We start from the raw sequence: 20,777 nt of genomic DNA, 5'->3' as shown, positions 1-20,777 counted from the left end.
ACATTGAAGATAGTTCCAAAAATCCAAACAGCTACACAGACTGAAATATGGCATCACTTAAGTGGGCTAAAGCAAATATGTGGGTCTATGCACCTACACAAGTGTGCAGACCTGCCCACACACACCACACATACACCCCCAAAAAATCTTTAATGGAAGGCCATGAAGAAAAGTTTTAATTCAGAACAATTAACATACCAGATTTATTCACCTGCAGAAGGTGTAAACATATATTATCCATTTACTGTGCTGTTAATATTGAACAAATCTGAAAACACATTGGTCTATGGAAGAGACTGTTTCAAATTTTATGGACATTCCTTGGATTAAAACTAGACCAAGAGGGTCGCAACTCAAGTACATGCTTTCAAAGCAAAGTACTGCACAAATTGCACAAGAATAAGGATTTAAATTGTACAGTACAGGTTCACTTGACACAGTGCTTCAATTTAAATTACTGACAAATACAAAGCTAATCCATCATTATTCTTTGTTTAATCACATTAAATTCCTTTTTTACTAAAATAAATGCATTTAGATTATTTATCTTGGATATTTTTCTTTCTCAAAGTGCATATTAGGGACTCTGGCCCAGAAACACAAATCCAACTAGCTATTAAAACAAACACAAGGTATTTGACCATGTTTACATTTATTACCCCATGTGGAAACCCAAAATAATTCAGTGTAATGAAGCACTGCAAATCCATTTGATTTTATTCTATTGCCTAAGATGGAAAATAAACCTTGTAGCATGCCCAGCGTGTGGGAGGCCATAGGGAGGGGAAGAGCATTTCTCAGCACTCACTAGCAATGCCTAATTGTGAATGCATGCCATACGTGGGCTCTTAAAGATTCTGCATGTAGCCTGGCTCACTGGTGCAGATGCCACCAATGTGAGAAGCCTTCAAAGGTGAGGCTTTGAAAAGGGAGTGGCCCGATTAATATTGTGTAAACCAAAAAAATCAGTTGTTGCCAAGTGTTCTGCTCTCACTTCCACCAGTTTTATGCCAGTATAACACCAGTCACACCCATCACGTTACTACTGGTTGACAGCAAGGTAAGTGAAAGGAGGATCGGGCCCGCAGTTTATACCTACACCTGTGCTGTTTTGAATCCAAAGTTTGTATTTGCATACTTGTTTAATGGATGTGGAAACTATGGTGCTTTTTTTCAATTTTCACTATGAAGGAATCCGCTGGCTGTGGGGTTTACTGTTGGGGTTTGATCGCTTTTTTTTTTTTTTTTTTTGCCCTAATCGACCAGGGATATTTCGGTTATTTTGTTCAGGCCCCTGATTGCAATGTATGTATCGTTCTACATTGGAGTGAAGCTTCTGGAAATGCCAACCCACTGGACAAACCATCATCAGATTCTGCCGGGCCCACATTGGGGGATGGCACACGGAGCTGACCCTTTCATGGCTTGTGTAAAGACCAGGCAGAATTCCAGTGGCCTTGTGCTTGAATGTCCATACACTTGAGCATTCGCGTAGGGACTGCTCCGTCCCTGTATCCATGAGAATGTAAAGCAGTCTCAAGGGGGCTAGCATGGGCAGGGTCATGGTTCCACCTTCACCGCCACCTCACTCCATAGAGCTGGCCAGCCACACAGAGGTAGGCAAGCCACAGGCTAGAAAGGGAATATGAGCAGGAGTACACCCTTAGCCTACCTGGGAGGTCCCAGAGCTCCCTCGAGCCAGGGCAGCTCTGCACTGTTCCTTAGAGCCAGGCCATGCTGACAAGACAAAATCAAGGTCTTACTGTTACTAAATGGCATTCAAGAGCAGACTTCTGGGGGAACAATGGCCTTCAGGTGACTGAAAAAACATATTAGGAGCTACATTTCAGACAGGTTGGTGCCATTTAGTAAGCCTCATAAAGACAACACTTGGCATTCACTCCACACAAACACTGCTACATGCTGGGGGAAAAAACTTGGCCTTTCTCTTTGAAGCCCCAGCAAGGGCAAAGCAGAGTGGTGCCAGGGGTGTGGAGTAGAGCTGAGCAACATACTCCCAGCCATTCATCTCTTCAATGACCATGACTCCTTTGCTGTGTCTGACTTACCTGCTGGTCCTCATTTCTCTGACATTCAGCCAGTGGGTGAATGGTTTGGGAGAACATTTCAGCCCTTGATTTGCTTGCGGACTATTTACCATCCCTATTGCATCATGTTATTTGCTATTCATGCTAAGTGACTGGTCATGTAGGTCACGTGGTGCAGATCCTGCTTCCTGACCACTTCCAAGCCCACTGATAGCCAAACCTCACCTCCCAGAGCGAATGCTCAAGTGTATGGACATTCAAGCATGCACAACTCTCTTTGCAGGAACTTTCTTCCAAATCAAAATCTGCTTGCGTGAATGGTCATAGGAAGCAAATCAAACTTGGCTGGAAATGCCAGCAGAACACAGTCAGATTTATGTGACCACTTCAGCAGTAGTCAAACACAGATGGGACCCAGATGCAGAGGCTGGCTCAGCGTGGGGCATGGAGCAGCAGGAGCCTGCCTGGTGGGCCATTCTTTACACCTTTAAGCACTAGCAGCAAGGCAGTATGCATGCCTACCTACTGTCTGCTCTATACCCCAGCGTGTGCACAGGTGAAGATCTGGGGCCTGACGAGATTTCATTAGAGCCACAGCCAAGGTGCAAACATGTGTTGGCTCCTCCCCCTGTCTAATGCTCTCTGAAGTCCAATCCTGAGCTGCTGCTCTAGATGTTGAAGGGAAAAAAATTTCCTCTCTATGACCCATTTTCTCCACTAATGGATGCATGCAACAGAGGGAAGGAATTGCCCTTCAGAATCAGAATCCAGGCCTTATTGTGCTTGGGAACCACATATACATCCATGATGACATAGACATTGTCTTGAAGAGTTTACAATCTACAAATGCAATTGACATGCAAAAAATGTGGGGGGGATACAATCACATACATACAATTTTACATACTTACGTACATTTGCACTTTCTATTATTATACATAAAGTGCCAGCAAGCCTCCTCCTCCCTTCAAGCTAGTCATCACAAACCCACTGTGTTCTTTGGGGGCAGGGGAATTTAAGTTCAACCAATATAAGAATTCTCTGTAGCTTGAAAATAAATACATGACAGCTGTGGAAAGGTCCTTATTATTATTGTCGTCATAATTATAAAGGAGTATGATTTCCTACGCTAGCTCTATGAGCTTAGTTCAGTTATCTGTTGCACATTCCGGAGCTGATCTACTAAACAAACAGATGGTTATGCTACTCATCAAGTAAAATGAGACGGGGAGGGAATGTCCCAATCCACACAAATCTACAGTGATTTGTAAAAAATGTTACTAAAATAAGATTATTGAAGGAACTGCAGAGGATGCTCAGATGTGTCTTTCTCCCCCATCCAGGGATTGTATCAAAAGCAAGATAATTATGTCCAGCTTTAGAGCATTCTGGGAAACATCAAGCAAAGTGTTAGTTGTATGGTAAACAGGTACGTTAAAGATTGTGAGGTTGGCTACTAGTGTAATATGGGCCATACAAGTCCATAGAGAGCTAGGTAGCAAGCAGAAACATACGGGCTGATTACTGCTATAGCTCCATAATATCAAAATAAGTTGAAGTGTTATGGCCAGAGGCTACCACTCTTGCTCATTTACTCACTTCCTCCATTGTCACCCCCTCAACCACCACCACTCGGCCCTGGCCACCCCCTCAGTCACTGCTACACCCTCCACTGCTGCTCCCTCCGCCATCTCCTCTACATTCATTGTGACCTTATCTATTGGCTCTTCAGCCGTAAGTACATTTTTTCCTATACATAGTCCCAGTGTAACCAACGGCACTACTCATGGAGGACAGTACCACTCAGCATGAATGAAGGTATGAGACACAGACATTAAACTGAGCTGAGAATGTTCATAATGCAACTCAGAGTCACTTTTGACTTTGCAATGAAAACCCTTAGGAAACCTTTGAAGTGAAAGTGAAGAATATAATAAATGGTGGAAGAAAATCATGGCTACCTATCTCCTCCAAATGAATCCCAGTATTTCACCATTCAGTAGAGCTGGTGCTTTGATAGCACTAGCCTAGGTACTGCAGCCTTGGACACCTTACATAGGAATGTAATAAAAATAAAATCAATTCCTCTTTTAGGTAGCAATCTGGCTCATACTGATACTCACCATGTGCCACGGAGCCCCTTAGTTTCTCTCTTCTGTAATGGATGTTTCTGTGGTATCTGTCTTTATATGTGCAGGAGTTTCTTCCTTGTGCTGGACTTCAAGCAGATCTGTATGCCCATGAAGCCCTTGTGGATATTCAGCCAAAGTCTCTGTCTTTCCTATTTTTATTTTTTCGCTTGTGTCTAATTGTTTCAGTGTGATTTTCTCCTCCACTGTCTCCATCTCTCGCTCCTCTGTTCTGTCATTCCCACCACTATGTCTCACTTTTGCCATTAACTCTTCCACAAGGACTGCTTCCTTCTCCACTACATCTGGGTGATATGCCATTTCCTGTGTCATGCCTTCTACCTCAGGTGCTGCTTCCACAGCTTCCTCTTCATCCCTCAGAGATGACGGCGTCATCAGCTTCTCCACCTCAGGCAATGTTCTCTCTGATCTCATATCTTCTTCGGGTATTCTCCCCTCTGTCATCACCTTCTGCTCTTCCGATCCTGCCTCCTCCTCTTCCATGCCCTCCTCATGTCCTGCATCCTCTGTCTGCACCTCCCAGTCTGATAATACCTCTGCATTTTCTTTCTCACCAGGTTCTAATTTCTCTACTATCTCCTCCCCTTGTGGTGGTGTTTCATTGCCCGTTACTTTCCCATTGCCTGCTGCCTCCACTGACATTGCCTCCTCAGATTCTATTTCTGACATTTCTTCTCCCTCTCTCTCTGCCGATTCCTCGGCCACCTCCTCAGCCACTTCCACTTCCTCCATTGCCATTGCCTCAGTTACCACCACACCCTCCACTGCTGCTCCCTCAGCCAACTCCTCTACCTTTATTGTGGCTTTATCTATTGCCTCTTCAGCAATAGGTACCTTTTTTTCTATTACCAACTTCTTTTCAGGAACTACTACTTGGGACACCATCTTCTCTTCCACTTCCTCTGTCACTTCCTCCTCACCAGCCTTCACCAGTTCTTCTCCCATATATGCTGTTTCCTCAGGCACTGACTCCCCTATATATGTTCCTTCTTCTACTACCTCCTCTTCAGATTCTGGATCTTCTGCTGCTTCTTCCTCTTCAGATGCTTCCACTATGCTCTCCCCATCTTTGTGTGCGTCTTCCTCTGTTGCCGTGTCCCTTTTTATTTCCTTGTCCAGTGAGGTTTCTTCCCTCAGAGGTGGTGATTCCTCTACATCTGACTCCTCTTCTGTGGCCTCATTTCTTGTCTCTCCCTCCTCTGGGGTTGTTTGCATTACATCCTCCTCCTCCTCAGATGTTTCTGTTGCTGCTGCCTCCTCCACTTCAGACACTGCTTCACCAATGGGAACCTTTCTTGATTCTACTGATTCCTCTGTTTCACTTGCTGCTCCCAGTGTGGGAACCTTCACTGATTCTACTGACTCCTCCCGTACAAATTCTCTCTCTCCCATAGTCTCCCATCCCTCAGAAGCTGCCTCCTGCACAACCTCCTCTCCTTCCAATTCTCCTTCTGCAACTTCCTTTCCCGCAGAGTCTGCTTTCTCCATAGCCTTCTCTGCCTCCGCAGCTGAATCCTCCACAACCTCCTTTCCCTCAGATTCTGCCTCTGCCACAGCCTCCTCTGCCTCAGATTTTGCTTCTTCCACAGCCTCCTCTGCCTCAGGCACCTCCTCAAGAACCTCTTTTCCTTCAGATGATACTTCCTCCACCACCTTTCCCTCATAGGCGGTCTTTTCCACTGCCTCCTCTCCTTCCTTTATGTCTTCCTCCACAGCTACATTTCCCTCAGGTGCCTCCTCTCCCTGAAATGCCATTTCCTTACCTACCCTACTCTCTTCCAGATCTTCTTCCAGTCTAGCCTTCTCCTTAGATGCTTCTTCTTTTACTGTAAGTACATTCTCCACTGTCTGTCCCATCACAGCTGCTGCTTCTTTCTTAGCCAGCAAATCTATCTCCAGAGCTGTTTCACTGCCTGCCTCTCCAGTGTCAGTGGCTCCTTCCTCAGTTACAAACTCCTCCTGCTCCTCAAGTGCTTTTTCCTCATCCACCATCTGCCCCTTTTGTGCCACTTGCTCTGCTGCCTTCTGCTTTTCACATGCTGTTGCTGCTTCTGCCAAGAAAGCTCCATCTGAGGAAGTAATCAAAACATTAGTTTTATTGTAATAAATACGTTAATTTTAAGGCTTTTTATGAGGTGTTTATTAGAGATGCCATTGTTCCAAATCAGTGCAAGGATTTTAGGCTGGGTAATGTGTGAGGAAACTTGGCCTGCCGTTTCCAGTGCTGTCATTCTGGCATCAGGCACAAATAATTGAAACAAAAATGATGTTGCACGGCCCAGAAGTGACCTCAGGGTACATGGAGGAAGTAGCCATAGGCTTGGCACTGAGATTTAAATATTCACAAATAGGTCATGCAAAATAAGTATGTACAGGAGGAGACAGACTATACATCTGTGCATGCAAAATGGGTAATGACTTGTGCACATTTGGGGCCTGATCCTATCCTCTTTGAAGTCAATGGCCAAAGCTCTCACTGAATTCAGTGGTGCAGGATCAAGCCTTTGGCAAGCACAATTACCTATTTGTGCCAGTGCACCTGTGCCTGTTCACATAATTCAGGATCTGGTCTATTTTTGGAAAAACTGGCCCTAAATGTCATTGAAGAGAATAAAAGAATCATGCTTTCCAGACACTGTGCTCTGGTGGGACATATGAAAAATCCAAAATGGAGGAAAGGCCATCCTGGCCATATTACCTGCCTTTATTTGATTTATTCTACTCTCACCTTCTTATATTTCCACAACCCTCAGTCACTGTCTTCTTTAGCCTGGCTGGGCCTAAACATATGTTCATGCTGCATCAGCCCATCTCTACAATGTCTACCTAGAGATGGTTCAGATCCTTGGCCTGAAGCACATTGCTCTGTGGGCCACAGCCTTGGCACAGGAAGATGGACAGGCTCTCATCTTCCCCATTTGGCTCCCCCAGGACCTTCCATTGGCCTGGCCAACTTCCTAAGGTCACTTTCCTCGCTCTATATCAGCACTGACATGAGAGAGGAATTGGTGAATGCAGCCATATGTTGCAGTGTTTCGTCCTGTCCTGCAGGTGGCATTGAGCTCAGGAGGCTAGAGTTTACTGCCGTAAGCAGGTCCATTTGAGTGGAAACCAGGGGAAGCATTGTGCAGCTGGAGAGGCTGAAAGCAGAGCGGGAACAGGATGGCAGTGACAGAACAGGTGAGAAAGGGAGTGCCATGGAGCGGACAGAGAAGAGAGCAAGTGTGAAAAATCAGGACACATTTTTGGTTTTTTTTTTCTGGATGAGGGGATATAGTCGCGTCTATAAGACAAAGCCCCTAATGTCGAGATGGTCCCGATGATATTAGGACCTCTGGTCACCCTAGACAGAGATCAGGGATGGGTGGAGGAAGAGAGAGAGAGAGAGAGAGAGAACAGAGGGGTTGAGTTGGAGGGCGGGCAAGAGAGAAATCTAAATAAAAATTAATTGAAGCAGCCGCACTTTTTCCCTCTCACCTGACCACACGTAATATGATCTCTGGTCATGTAACCAATACAGCTTAAAAAACCCCGACTTTGCACTTTGCTACCCCAACAGAAATCCTGCCCTCCATCCTCTGCCAATACCCTCTCAGAGAGATGTGCTTTGCAGTGAGTTGATTATTTATATTTACTGCCAGCTTCCTCATTTTTATATGTCCCTCAGGTTTTAGACTTTTAGCAGTGTTACAAAAAAACAAACAAGCAAAAAAACCCTCTCTCTCCATTCATTTATCAATCCCCATCATAATTTTTAGAAAAGGGGCTCAGACCAAAAATACCACATCCAGGCACTCCTGAATTTGGGTCACGTCAAATCTTCATCCAAACTCAGTCCTATTGCCAATAATTCTTAAAATGTTTAATAAATCATCTTTAAGTTTCATTTGCAGTATGAAATAAGGTAAAACCTCCCAACCCATCATCCTACCTTATGTCATATGCTGCATCCTCTTTGAGGCAATAATCTCCTTCCTATTTTACTAAATAGTAGCTGGCACTGGACAACATATTCTAGGTCAGATTTAGCAAGTCGCTAATACAATAACCCTTTCTCTTTTCCTCTGCTAATGGAACCTGAACCCTTATGTGAAAAAATACTGTAAGCTACCATCATTCATTGTGGTCACAGCATAGTGTCATCACCACCCAGTTCTAACAGATTGGTGCTGCGTTCAGTTTTGTGCACTGCAGTCAGCATATTCCACCTCCTTTCCTCCTCTGCTAAAAGAGCTTGTGGAGAGCTGCTTTCCTTGTCCCCTGCGTCGGGCTAATTTGGTATTTTGCTCTTAATATGTAATTGATCCATGGGACAGAGGCTGCTAATATTTGACTTTCAATGCAGAAAAAATAAACTGTAAGTATTTATTAAAAATAGCATTTTTAAAAAGTCAGTCATTTGGGTTATTCCATGAGAGGGGGTCCCTCTCTTGCGTTCTGCATGTATCTAATTCAAAAGACCAGTTGGCATTACACAGCTGGGCAGAGCAGGCTAGGGGAGGGAAGAGCTCTGCCACCTGCAACAGGCACATATAGGCACACACATATACGCTTCAGCTATCATTTTAGCACTAGCCACAGAAGAAGCTGTGAAGTGCACTGTAGGCAAAGTCAGGTCTAGAAACTGTCTCTAGTTCTGACCCTGTTCCAGTCTAGTCACCTGTTTGACAGCGACTGTCTCATATTGAAACATGGCTCCTTTGAACAACTGGGATGAAACCCTGAGGGTCTGATTCTGAGCTCATGCTGGTCTACATCACTGACTTCAAAGGAGTTCTCTATGATGTGAGAACAGAGTCAGGCCCAGAGAATGTTTTATTTCCTGGCTGAAGCTGCAAAGCACAACTGGAGTGTCTGAATGCAGCAATGCAGCTCTTTGAAGCCTCTTTGGTTCCCGGTGGCAACAAAACTAACCAGCAACTAATATTAAATTGAGTTAGGAAATGGACAAAATCCAGGTATGAACATATGCTCTTTCAATAGAGTGATGTGTTACAAACAGTTTTTGTTCTTTAATTGGAGCTATTCTGGCTGTCGTTTGTAAGAAAACAAGCTCCATGGCAATTTTGCCAGACACCCATTGTTCATTAGTAATTGTTTTTAACAACTTGGCCCTATATTTATAGGTTAATTTAAAAAAACATAGTAGAATCCACAAAAAGATAGTGACTTTTGGTCCCTATGCCTGTATAATTTAACAGTCTGCAGCAAAACTTCTGGGAGCTGAAGTGCTGATGGCATCCATCTGTGCCATTATATTTAAAGTTCACAGAACAACACAATCAAACCTGACAAATTTTGGAATCTGAAAGCTTCTGTAATTCACGAAGGAGGAGAACAGGAGTAAAGAAAGAACTTCACCATTTACTTTATGGAAAAATTGTCTATATTTATTTGTGTAGCCAAGTGTGTATGTTACTGTAAATGTGAAAAATAAGTTGTCTACACCTATGTGCTTTACTCACAAATCAGCCACATTTTGCTAATGCCTAAAAGCAATGTCTTATGTAATAAAGTTAGATAAACAAGATAGGCCAAGATTTCAAATAGTCCTTAGTGCCTTTGGGTATCTCAATCTCTCAGTGCCCAACCTAAGCCTCCAGAAAATTAAGCTCCCTTTAAGTTGTCCGAAAGTTGGCACCCAAAATTACCCGTTATTTTTGAAAATTTTGGCCCTAATGAATGAAAAGGAAAATTGAACCCACCAGAAATGGTGGGTTCCTAACTCCCAGTCCAGGCATCCATCTGACGTAAAGCACTCTGCTCTTCCAGAGGCTACTGCAGCATCACTACTCAATCAGTGAACTCTTTCTTTCTTTGGGGACAGAATACTCCTGGCATTTGAGAGGCCACCATGATATATTCTGTGATAATCAGGTACAATCAGGGAAGTTAAAGTCAAATAATTTATGGCCTTATTCTTTTTCCCATTATGTGTCTCTGAACCTGACTTCTGTTTGAAGAAGAACCTGAACATTTACATTCATTAGGGTTTGTTGCTAACGTAACTTGGCTGACTCTAAAACCCAGTGTAAAAATGCTTCTGTTCAGCAATCCTTGGTTCTGATGTTAAAATCCTGGATTAAGATTCCAGGCAGGAACTGGTGAGTCCAGAGAAAATCCTGGATGGAAACCCTTGGAACAGCCGAGCTCTAGTTGAGGTGTTTGTTGTGTTACTGTCAATAATGCCAAGCTCTAGGAAGGAGGTGAGTTGGGGACACAACATAGTCTGTTGAACTCTAGGCTGGAACTCAGACCATGGGCACTCTCATGCATAATGATGATCATTCCAGTAAAAGGTGATACCTCTTTCATTCATATAAATAGAAGCATCCTGTCTTAAGACTGCATTTCCCCATTAGGCCTCATATTAATATACGGATTAGGCTGGAAGCAAAGTGAAACTTAACAGATTCCTATTTTTTGAAGCAGTCTCTACTAGCAATCACTTTTTCATGGCCTCAACTCTTTATCCAGAATTACTGTCAGCTCCTAAATGGTATCCGTTTTGCAAGCTTTACAGTTTTAGAGACTAACTAATCAGTGCAACAATTTTATTCAGGGGAGGAAAGAAAAGGAAAGCAGAGGCAGAGATGCCAGTATGAAAAGGAAGGTGAAAGAGGGAAGTAACTGTTCTATAAATGGCTTTTCAGTGCAGAGTGAAATTTAATCCAGTCCGCTGATCATATTAGTTGACCTCACCTTCTTTTAAATCATGAGCTGTACTTGTGAAGTTCTCCTCTTCTTCATCTGTACTGGAATCACTGGGCTCAGGTTCAGAACTCAAACGATGATCTATTTCAATTGCCTCTGCTATTTTCTCTTGGACTGATTTGCAATCTTCAAAAAATATCACAGAATTATTAAACAAGGAGCAAGGAAGAGAAATTATCGAAAGCCTAAGGGAAAAGGGAATCATTCAGTTGTCTGAAATTGGCTTAATGAGAGCCATATTATCAGTGCAGGGTTAATTAAAATCTAGTAAGCCTTCACCAGTGATAATGCTTTGAAGTATATTCAAATCAAATGGCAACCCATTATAAAAATGCATGCAGGTGGATCTACAAACATACATGCAGAAATCAGCCATAAAAACATCGCAAAGACACAAAACTACCTTTGTTAAAATGCTTTGCATGCACAAGCAACAAAATTGTTTGATGACCAGAAACCTTTTATTGTCCTGTGCCTACTTAAAACAAAAATAAAAAAACTTACACCATATTTTTACATACTAAAGTTTCCATATACAGTTCTGATGATTCTTTAAATTCCTCACAGTAGTAGAACTGGCTGAAGACATAGTCTTATCTTGATGCATGATCATATATGAATGTAAATCCCTATATATAGGCAGAAAAATATTTGCTTCTCCTAAAAGCAACATCTATGATGTTTAAGATTTTGTTTCATAGTCAAGATATACATGTTACATTTGTAGCATTATAGTTAAGGTTGTGCTATCCCTTCCATTAGTGTTGCATTACCACGTGCTAAGGAATAAAATTAGAGGATCATATACTTGTAAAATTACACTGGTTCTTTGTTAAAAGAACTGTTTACAGAGATGCTGTAATGGCAGCTAGCATTGGTTCTAGCCATGCATACAATTAACTTCCTGGTGCCTCCTCCGAACTGTTCCCTCCCACAAACTGGGCTTTTCCCTCCAAATACCATGCAGGTAATGCTACAACTATGGCTTCAATTTCAAAAGTTATCTAATATGGTTATATTGCATTTATTTTTATTAAGGGAGATGTATTATCAACACTGCATTTCTGCCAATCTAGCCCCATTTCCAAACCAAAGCAGCGAACTTTCCTGTTTTCAGATAATGCTACTGCGTTATGGCAAACACAAAGAAAATCACTCTGTGAGAAAAATAAAACTCATTGGAAGGAGGGAGTGTATAGAGGGGAGAGGTTCCTCCGAGCTATGCATGGAAAATAACAGCTATTAATGCTTTTGAGACTGGAGAATAAACATCAACATTGTTTAACCTTCTAGTTGTGCATATAATGGGGTTTAAGCTGCCTGGTATTTCAGAATTACTCATGGCAATGAGGGACTCTTTTGGAAGGACTAAAGGTGACACATTTATGTCCAACTGGTTTTCAGGGTAGATTAGGGACCAGATGGTCGCTAGTCAAACTCCTCTCCCCTCCCTTCTCTTTTTTCCCCCCATTCTTATATTCTTCATTTCCCCCTATTCTCTCTCCACATCTTGCCATTCTACTTTCTTTCCTTTCCTCTTCCTCTCTCACCATTTCCCATAGGCTTGCTTTTTTCTCTACTGCTGCCCTTTCTCCCCACAACTTCTCCACTTCCTTTTCTTCTTTTATATTATTCTTTTCCTTTTGTTTTTACCTACAATATCTCCTGCTTCTCTTCCCCACCACAATCTTCTCAGTGTCATCCTTCCTTTCCTCCCCCCACACTGTTTCCTTCTCTCCTTCTCCTCCAGTTCCCTGCCTCCTTAGCTCCCAAGGAGCAATAGGACAAAATCAAGGAACAACAAATTTAGTCTGAATGGCAGGGAAAGCTTCCTAAGCAGGATTGGTGTGCGGCTGCACAATAGCCTCCCAGGGGAAGTGAGAGACACCTTCACTTAAGGCTTTTAAATGGAGCCTGAACAAACCATACTGCAGGGAACAATCCCATGAAGGGATGGAGGTGGACTGGATGGCACTCACTAGGTCCTTCCTAGGTGATTAGATGATTATTTTTTCTTCCTCGTCCTTGTTTTTTTCTCATCTCTTCCTCACACCTCAGCCTTCCTGCTATGCTTCTCCCCATCTTCTCTGTTCTCTCTCCTCAGGCCTTACCTCCACCCACTCTTGTTCTGGTTAAATAATGTACTAGCCCCAGCATGAAGCCACTGCACTCCCCTGGACTTATTTGGACACTATACAGATGCCCTTCGCCCCCAGGAGACTCCTTTGCTGCATCAGACTAAAGAAGCATAGATAGCATTTTCTTCAGGTTCACTGAAGTCCCGAAAGCTTTGTTAAATATGAACCATACCTTATTACTTTGACCTGCTTATAGTCCTGCCATTTCATTAGCTGGCAGTTCTCATTCTTCCCAGTTTACATATATGACAAGAGGGAGTATTGACAGTCAGTCAAAACACAGAGCCCCGAGCAGGATGACAAATACAGCACACAGTAATTCTGTCTCTTGGGATGAGTGATGTCTCCTTCTTGTCACAAAGTCCACAATAAGATCAGAGACTACACAGCAGGTATTTACATACCTTCTAAAATCCTAACTCCCATGTTTATGGCACCTCCCCCAGCCTCAGCTGGCAACTGAATAAGCCCAGACAAGCTTTTCATCTTATGGTCTCCTTTACATGTAAATTAATATCTGGTTAATATTTCTGCAACATCTAAAACCAGACTGGTCACCAGGAGCACAGCCAATAACTGGATCTGCTACCAGCCAACAGGGCAGGGCATAAACACCCGATATAGGAGGAAGGGCAGTGGCGACAGAAAGCTTAACAAGGAAATAAACGAGCCCAGGTGCAGAATAGAGCTAAGAGCCTGATTTTGCAACTCCTGCAAGATGCTGAACTGCCCACCTCTCATTGGCTCTCTCTGGAAATGGATGCCACTCTGCAATTTTCAGGACTGACCCAGCATTTCCTAGATTAGTGAGTAGGGGGTGATTGTGGGATCAGGGCCTAAAGAAAGTTTGATTCCCAAGGTGGCATGTGCTACCCGTCAAATCCTTTTCTCACAATGTTTGTTTCCTTTCAAAGAGGTCCTGGCCTGTATTCTCTCATTACTTGCATCATTCCTTGACGAATTCTTTATTTTCTCCCAAATTCACCATGATAACCCTGTACCAGCAGGGAGCTGGATTGGATGGGATCTACTAGGTCTTTCATATCTCTAACTTCTATGATTAAATGATTATTTTTGTCCACTTAGCCCTTGTTTTGTCCTCATTTTCCCTTGTCTGCCCCTGAGTTTTAGACATTCTCCAGGCAGTAAAGATGCTGTGAGATTTGATGGAGAAGTACATGTTCTTTTATCTGCACTATGCTTATCCAGTGGTGAGCTGGAGCCGGTTCGCACCGGTTCACTAGAACCGGTTGTTAAATTTAAAAGCCCTTTTAGAATCTGTTGTTCCGCGAGGGACAACCGGTTCTAAAAGGGCTTCTAAATTTAACAACTGGCCAAAAGTGGTGCCTTAGGCACTGACTCCATGGGTGCTCCAGCCCTGGAGCACCCACAGGGAAAATTTGGTGGGTGCAGAGCACCCACTGGCAGCTCCCTGCCCCACCCCTGGCCCCACCTCACCTCACCTCCGCTCCGCCTCCTACCCTGAACGCGCCGCCCCACTCTGCTTCCCCGCCCCCTCCCTACCCCCCCAGCTTCCTGCGAATCAGCTGTTCTCGCAGGAAGCCGGGGCAGGCTGAGAAGCAAGCGGCAGCTTCCCGCTCAGGCCCAGGGAGGTAGAGGTGAGCTGGGGCCGGGGGGGGGGGAGGCGCCCACGCTGCAGCAGGTAACCCGGGGTGGGGGGTGAGCAGGGGAACTGCTCCCCACCCCAGCTCACCTCCACCACCCTCGCCCTGAGCGGGAAGCCGCGGCCTGCTTCTCAGTCCTCCCTGGCTTCCCACCGAACAGCTGATTTGCGGGAAGCCGAGGGGGCGGCACGGAGAAGCAAAGCGGGCCGGCGCGTTCAGGGGAGGAGGCGGAGGTGACCTGGGGCCGGGCGCAGGGCAGGGAGCTGCCGGTGGGGGTTCTGCACCCACCAAATTTTCCCTTTGGGTGCTCCAGCCCCGGAGCACCCAGGTTGTCAGCGCTTAAGGCACCACTTTTGATGTGATCAGTGGGGGAGCGTCCACTCCCCTTGCTCCCCCCCAGCTACGCTACCCCGCCCCTAGGAGCCAGAGGGAGCTACCGGATGTTTCCTGGGAGCTGCCCCAGGTAAGCACCGCCAGGACTCCCCACCTCACCCCCCGGCAGGTGCCTCTGGCTCTTGGGGTGGGGTGGGCACCCACTACGGTGGCCCACGAAGACCCTCCTGCCTGGTTCTGGGGGCAGTCAGGGAACAGGGAAGAGGGGTGGATGGGGCAGGTGTCCTGGTGGGGGCGTCAAGGAATGCGGGGGGGGGTTGGATGGGGCAGGAGTCCCGGGGGTCGGGGGTGGGCAACGACCCCCTCGTGGGGAGAGGAGGGAACCCGTTGTTAAGATTTTGGCAGCTCATCACTGCGCTTATCCCATCTGTCATTTACTCATCCTGACAACTGAAATAGGGCCTCTTAAAGAGAGAAGTCATCCCAAATGCAATGTTCATTCAAATCTATAAATACAGTACAAAATGGTTTAATTTCAACACCCAGGAATTTGATCAAATAAGACCAATGGTCTTATTTTGTGCCAAACCCATGGTAGGTCATTAGCTCAGTACATATGATTATCCCTTTCTTCCCCTTTTTTTTTTATTACAGCACTTTATCCTACCTGTATGATTGCTAATTATTTCCATCTTCAACCACACTTAATACTTGTCTAACAGTCTAATGGTGAAGTTGCTTAAGCTGAGATGCCTCATGCAAGTAAAAGGAAAGTTTCAAGAAACACACATCTATAAATAATTCAATAGAATTCCTGAATAGCAAATTATTCCCTCTTCTTCAATTTTGAATGCATAACATAGCAAAACCAAAGCACACAGTGCAATCCAAAGCAATCCAACACCAAGAGACTTGCAAATAATATAGCATAGCATTCAACAGTGTTTGCTTTGCACACACAGTGCTATTTGATACATGATGCACTCAAGCAGAAAGCAATAGAAACAAACCACAAACATTTAATAAAACTACATGAGAGCATTATATAATCCACTGCAAAATCGACATCCATAGAAATACAGTCAGAAATATTGTCTAGTGCGGCTTATGACTCCCTTTCTTCACATCTCCATCACTACAGAAGGCCACTTCATTACTTTACATTGACATTCCCAGTATTATTATCAGGATACTCTCCCCGCTATCCAGACGAAATTCCACACCGAGTACTTATATTCTTCCCACCCAAGTATGCAATCCTGCACTGCCTTACTCATGTGGGTATAGCTATACTCCTTGCCCAGCCCCCAAAACATCCCTCAATAGCTCTGAGATTGGAGCACTAATATCCCCATTTTACAAACAGCCAAACTGAGGCACGGGGAGGTTAAGTGATTTGCTCACGGTGAGACAGTGTGTCAGTGACAGAGCTTGAGACAGAAACCATGTCTGTTGGCTCCCAGTCTGGTTGCCTATGCATGGCACCATGATATACAAGACATTTTTCGGAGTCCTTATGGAAACTGGAATTATAAGAATTACAAACCAGTTCATATGAGCTGGCATAAGAATTCTCTAGGACTTCCTATGCTTGAGATCTAAACGGGCACTAAGCTTTATAAAATTACATGGGATGTCAAACTTAAGAGTATTGCAGTCCATGAAAATATGTATATAAATCTATTATCACATACTACGCCAACGAGTAAGAGAGATGAAAAAAGAATAGCCAAACCTTACATTGGAAAACCCATAAAATCAAACTATGAACTTACAACACACCACTGGTGGTTATTTGTCACATACAGCAAAATGACATTCTAATAGTTTTACATTGTACACTAAGAATAGTCTAATAACTGAATTTCTCATGCTGTATCAAAATGCCATCTCGATCACTAATGGTAAGAGCAAATGACACAACACTTACATGCACTGGACATATCACATCTCCTCCAAGAGACTATACTTACCACCTCCTTCATCAACCTCAGGAGGATCCTTGTTTGTAGCCTCAGCTTCCACAGTGCTGCCTTCCAAATGCACTAGAACAACCTCCTCCCCATCTTCCCTTGTGTTGCTTCCATCCTCCTCCCCCTCTTCCCTTGCATTATTTTGTATTGACCCTACATGCCTGAATTCCCCATTGAGTTCATCTATGCCTTGATGATGTATTTCCATGATACTTCCATGAAGAACCTCAACTTCTTCCCTCATCACAGCCTCTGCTTTTGTCTCTTCTGCTTCATCCATTTCTTCCTCCACTGCATCAATTTCCTGATTTTCCTGAGGTTTGCTTTCCCAAGTATCATTTCCATACTTCGCACATGTCGCTGTCCTGTCAATGTCTTCCTTTTCATTGCCCTTAACACAGTCCTTCGTCTTTTCAGCTTCAGAGTCGTCTTCACTGCTATACAGAGTACTGCTGGATGAGAAAGAGGATGCAGACTTCCTATCTACAAACAGTAAACATAATTTCATTTTAATATTTTTCTATAAAGCATCTGTCCTCAGTTCATTCAGCTGTGCCCGAAAAGCCAGGTCCTCATCTGGGGTAAAGTGCCATTGTTTTGCTTTAGACCAGCTGAAGATCTGGCACAAAATGCCTCATAATTATATAGATAGGCCCATTACCCGAAACTAACAACAAGCAGTTAACCAAAGCTACTTAACATTTTATTTCGAATAATGTAACCATACCATAGGAAATCTCTACCAATGATACATGAGATCTGCTTCCACGACCACCTCTGAAAGCAGTTGGAAAGGGGTTACAACAAACTCCTCCTGCTGTATTCGACAAGAAGTTTCAACAGACAGAGTTCTTCGGCGCATTCATAACATCTCAATGGATCTATTAGAAGTCTCTTGTGAACCACACAGAAATCAACACCATACAGTATTAATCCTTGCTGTTTACAATGTAGTTCTGGTTTTTTAGCACCCCTCACATCCAGACACACCAAACCCGTGAAAAAAATGCAGAAATTGGGCTTGTTTTTGGCTTAATTGGCTTGTGTGTTGCTTTTTGGCTAGATTTTGGCTTGTAGCTTATTTGGCTTGTGGCTTGTTGCTTCTTTTTTCTGATTGGCTCCCAGCTAGCAGGGGCAAGTGGTGGGGAGGGGAAGAGAGTTGGGGTGCCCAGCAGACCCACCACAGTTCCAGACTGCACGCTGGGGGGGATCTAGTCACATAAAGTGTTGGGGTTCTTAGGGATTGGCTTGTTTTGGCCCTGTTTTTAAATGGGATTAGCTTGATTTTATTGTGAAAGTCGGGGTGCTTATTTAACACGTGAAAGTTGGCAACTGTGCTCACATCTTTAATTATTCTTTCCAAATGCACTGTTATGAATATTCTGCAGTTTTGTTTTTTTTTTTAACTTAAATACAATATTTTTACAGGAGCTAAAAATTTCTTTCAGATATGCATATACAATGCCCATTAACTTCAGTAGGAATAGTGAGGGCCTGTTTGTACGGGGAATGTGGCCCTAAATTAATATAATGCTTGTTAAAGGTGACAGATTATCAGCCTGGGAGGCTAAAGTCTTCTATTTATCATAGAGAACATACAGAAGATGCAAGACAGTGCAAACATCCCCACAGAGCAATTCCAGGGTGCCACAACTCTGTTCTAGACAGGCCATCACTGTATTAGCTCAGATCACCTGCCCATTCAAGCCTTGTCATCTCCACTGAGATTGACAGCAAAAATGACAATTAGTGTCAGTTGTGATGTGGAATCTGCCTGTACCTTGACTGAAAGACTTTTCATACACAGACTATTGAACACGAATCCCACAGTAGTGACTTCCAATGCAGACAGGTAGCAACTGGATCTGAACCTACAACCTAGAGGTAAAAAGTTCTGAATCCCCATGGCCACCCAGCTCCCTAAGAAATTATAATTATTAAAGACACTAGCAAGAACATAAACAGGACACTTGAGAAAAAAAATCTCATACACTCAGATAAGCAGTGTACGTTTCTTTTCAGGAGAACTGGCCAATAATTCTTTACAACATATTCATTGGCTTATGGGCCAGAAGGATTTGAGTGCCAAAGTCTTTCTTACTTGCTCTTTATTTATGCCTAACCCATAATCTTAGCTGAGAAAATAAGGACTTAGGCTCCTCAGTTATCTGGATATGTTTTTAAATCTCTCACACAGGGTGAAATTCTGCCTTCAGATATACCTATGCAATCCTGTTGAACTCAGACTCTGTGGTGAAGAGTGCAATATAAATGCAGAGGTAAGATGAAATGAGATAAGATTTGATCCCCCTGTATTATTCTTTGTTCCATTATCATCATCATACATTACTTGGGGTCCCAACAGGAGTTGGGCAGATTACAAATATACAATCCCTGCCCCGAAATAGCTTGCAGTCTAAGGTCTTGATCCTGCTAACAGTCACAAATGTGCATAACTTTAAGTAAGTGAGACATCCCATTGAGTACAAAATGAGACTAAGGGTTTGCAGGACCATGGCATAGATAAATTCAAGACATAAATGAATTTTGCACACAGTAGTTAGGATGTAGGGGAAAGGAAGATGATGATAAAATAAAATAAGTAATAAAAGAATTTGGATATGTAAACTAGCCAGGTGGGTAATTTGCAGATCTCTGTGGTTTTGTTATGGTAACGAGAGTTTTGCCATTAGGATTTTACCAAAAAAGAAACTTGTCCTGAAAATGACAAGTGAGTCACGGTAATAGTTTAGGCCAAAGTCCATTCCATGCAACAAGCACACTGTACACATACCTCAATCATACGAAGTCTGCATTCAAATTAACAAAATAGCAAAAATTCACTTAGTGACAACAGTAGCATGAAAGAGAAAACCTACAAGACTTCATTTGACAAACTTCTTTCCCCTGCACATGTAGCTTTTCAAGATCTTTTAGGATAACCATTTCAAAGTTGGGTGCCTAAAGTTAGGCACCTAACTCCATATTTGGAGACCTAAATCAGGAACCTGATTTCAAAGGTTCTGAGCACCCATTGAAATTAATGGGATCTATAGGTGTTCAGCACCTGTGAAAAGAAGGTCACTTATTTATGTGCCTAAATATGAATTCAGCAGACTACTATAGGCTACTGGTTTAAGAACACTGGCAATTGTTTCCAAAACAAAACCCACATCCCTGTTATGTTCCACATTTATCTGAAAGCAAAGAGGAAGTAAACCACTTACCAGAACTAGGAGTTCTCCAATAGTGTGCCCCAGAAAATATCCACATTTCTGGGGTATAGTGAACAGTATGCTGTGCTGTGTGATTCCAGGAGTCGTTTGAACAATAGTGTCAACATTTTAACCATGATAGCCTCTACTACATATGCCAAGCCAGAGAGTGAAAGTAGAAATGCGGAGGCTTGATAGCTCCCCCTCAGTTGCAATGCCCTGCCTGTTCAAGTGTTAACAGGACTTTTAAACACGAGAGGAGGATGGAGGGCGGGAGTGAATATGTGGCTGAAAGATAATGTAGCTGAAGAATTCATGTTACTGTGCAATAACTTAGTTTTCTCCATCATTACCTCTCCCACACACACCCCTCTCCACTCCTGGAGACTGGCTAGAAGTACCAAGTTTCATTAATTATGACAGTGGTTATTAATAATGTACATGGCACCATACCTGCAAACATGCAGAATTTTCAAGGTGGGGCATTAGCAGAGTGAACTCAGCACTTAGTGCAGTTTTGAAGGCGCTCTCTGTGTGCCCTCCCCGCCCCGTCACCTACTCCTGCAGTCTGCAAGGGGAGG

General features: G+C 43.6%; 1 protein-coding gene across 1 annotated transcript in view; it reads right to left on the bottom strand.

The window, feature by feature from the left end:
- Positions 1-212: 212 nt before the first annotated feature.
- The window catches only part of ERICH3 (glutamate rich 3), a 64,570-nt gene continuing 44,005 nt past the window's right edge, over positions 213-20,777 (bottom strand). Inside the window, exons 12-15 of the mRNA XM_084637182.1 lie at positions 16,982-17,464; positions 10,901-11,038; positions 4,172-6,267; positions 213-3,436 (exon numbers count right to left, since the gene is read on the bottom strand). Coding sequence (XP_084493308.1) covers positions 4,190-6,267; positions 10,901-11,038; positions 16,982-17,464 — 2,699 coding nt within the window. The 3' untranslated portion in view covers positions 213-3,436; positions 4,172-4,189. The remainder of the gene's footprint in view (positions 3,437-4,171; positions 6,268-10,900; positions 11,039-16,981; positions 17,465-20,777) is intronic.

Source organism: Lepidochelys olivacea (assembly GCF_965140295.1).
Source record: "Lepidochelys olivacea isolate rLepOli2 genome assembly, chromosome: 8".
Lineage (NCBI taxonomy): Eukaryota > Metazoa > Chordata > Testudines > Cheloniidae > Lepidochelys > Lepidochelys olivacea.
Note: the sequence above shows the minus strand (reverse complement) of the source record. Positions and strands in the feature narration are given on the sequence as shown.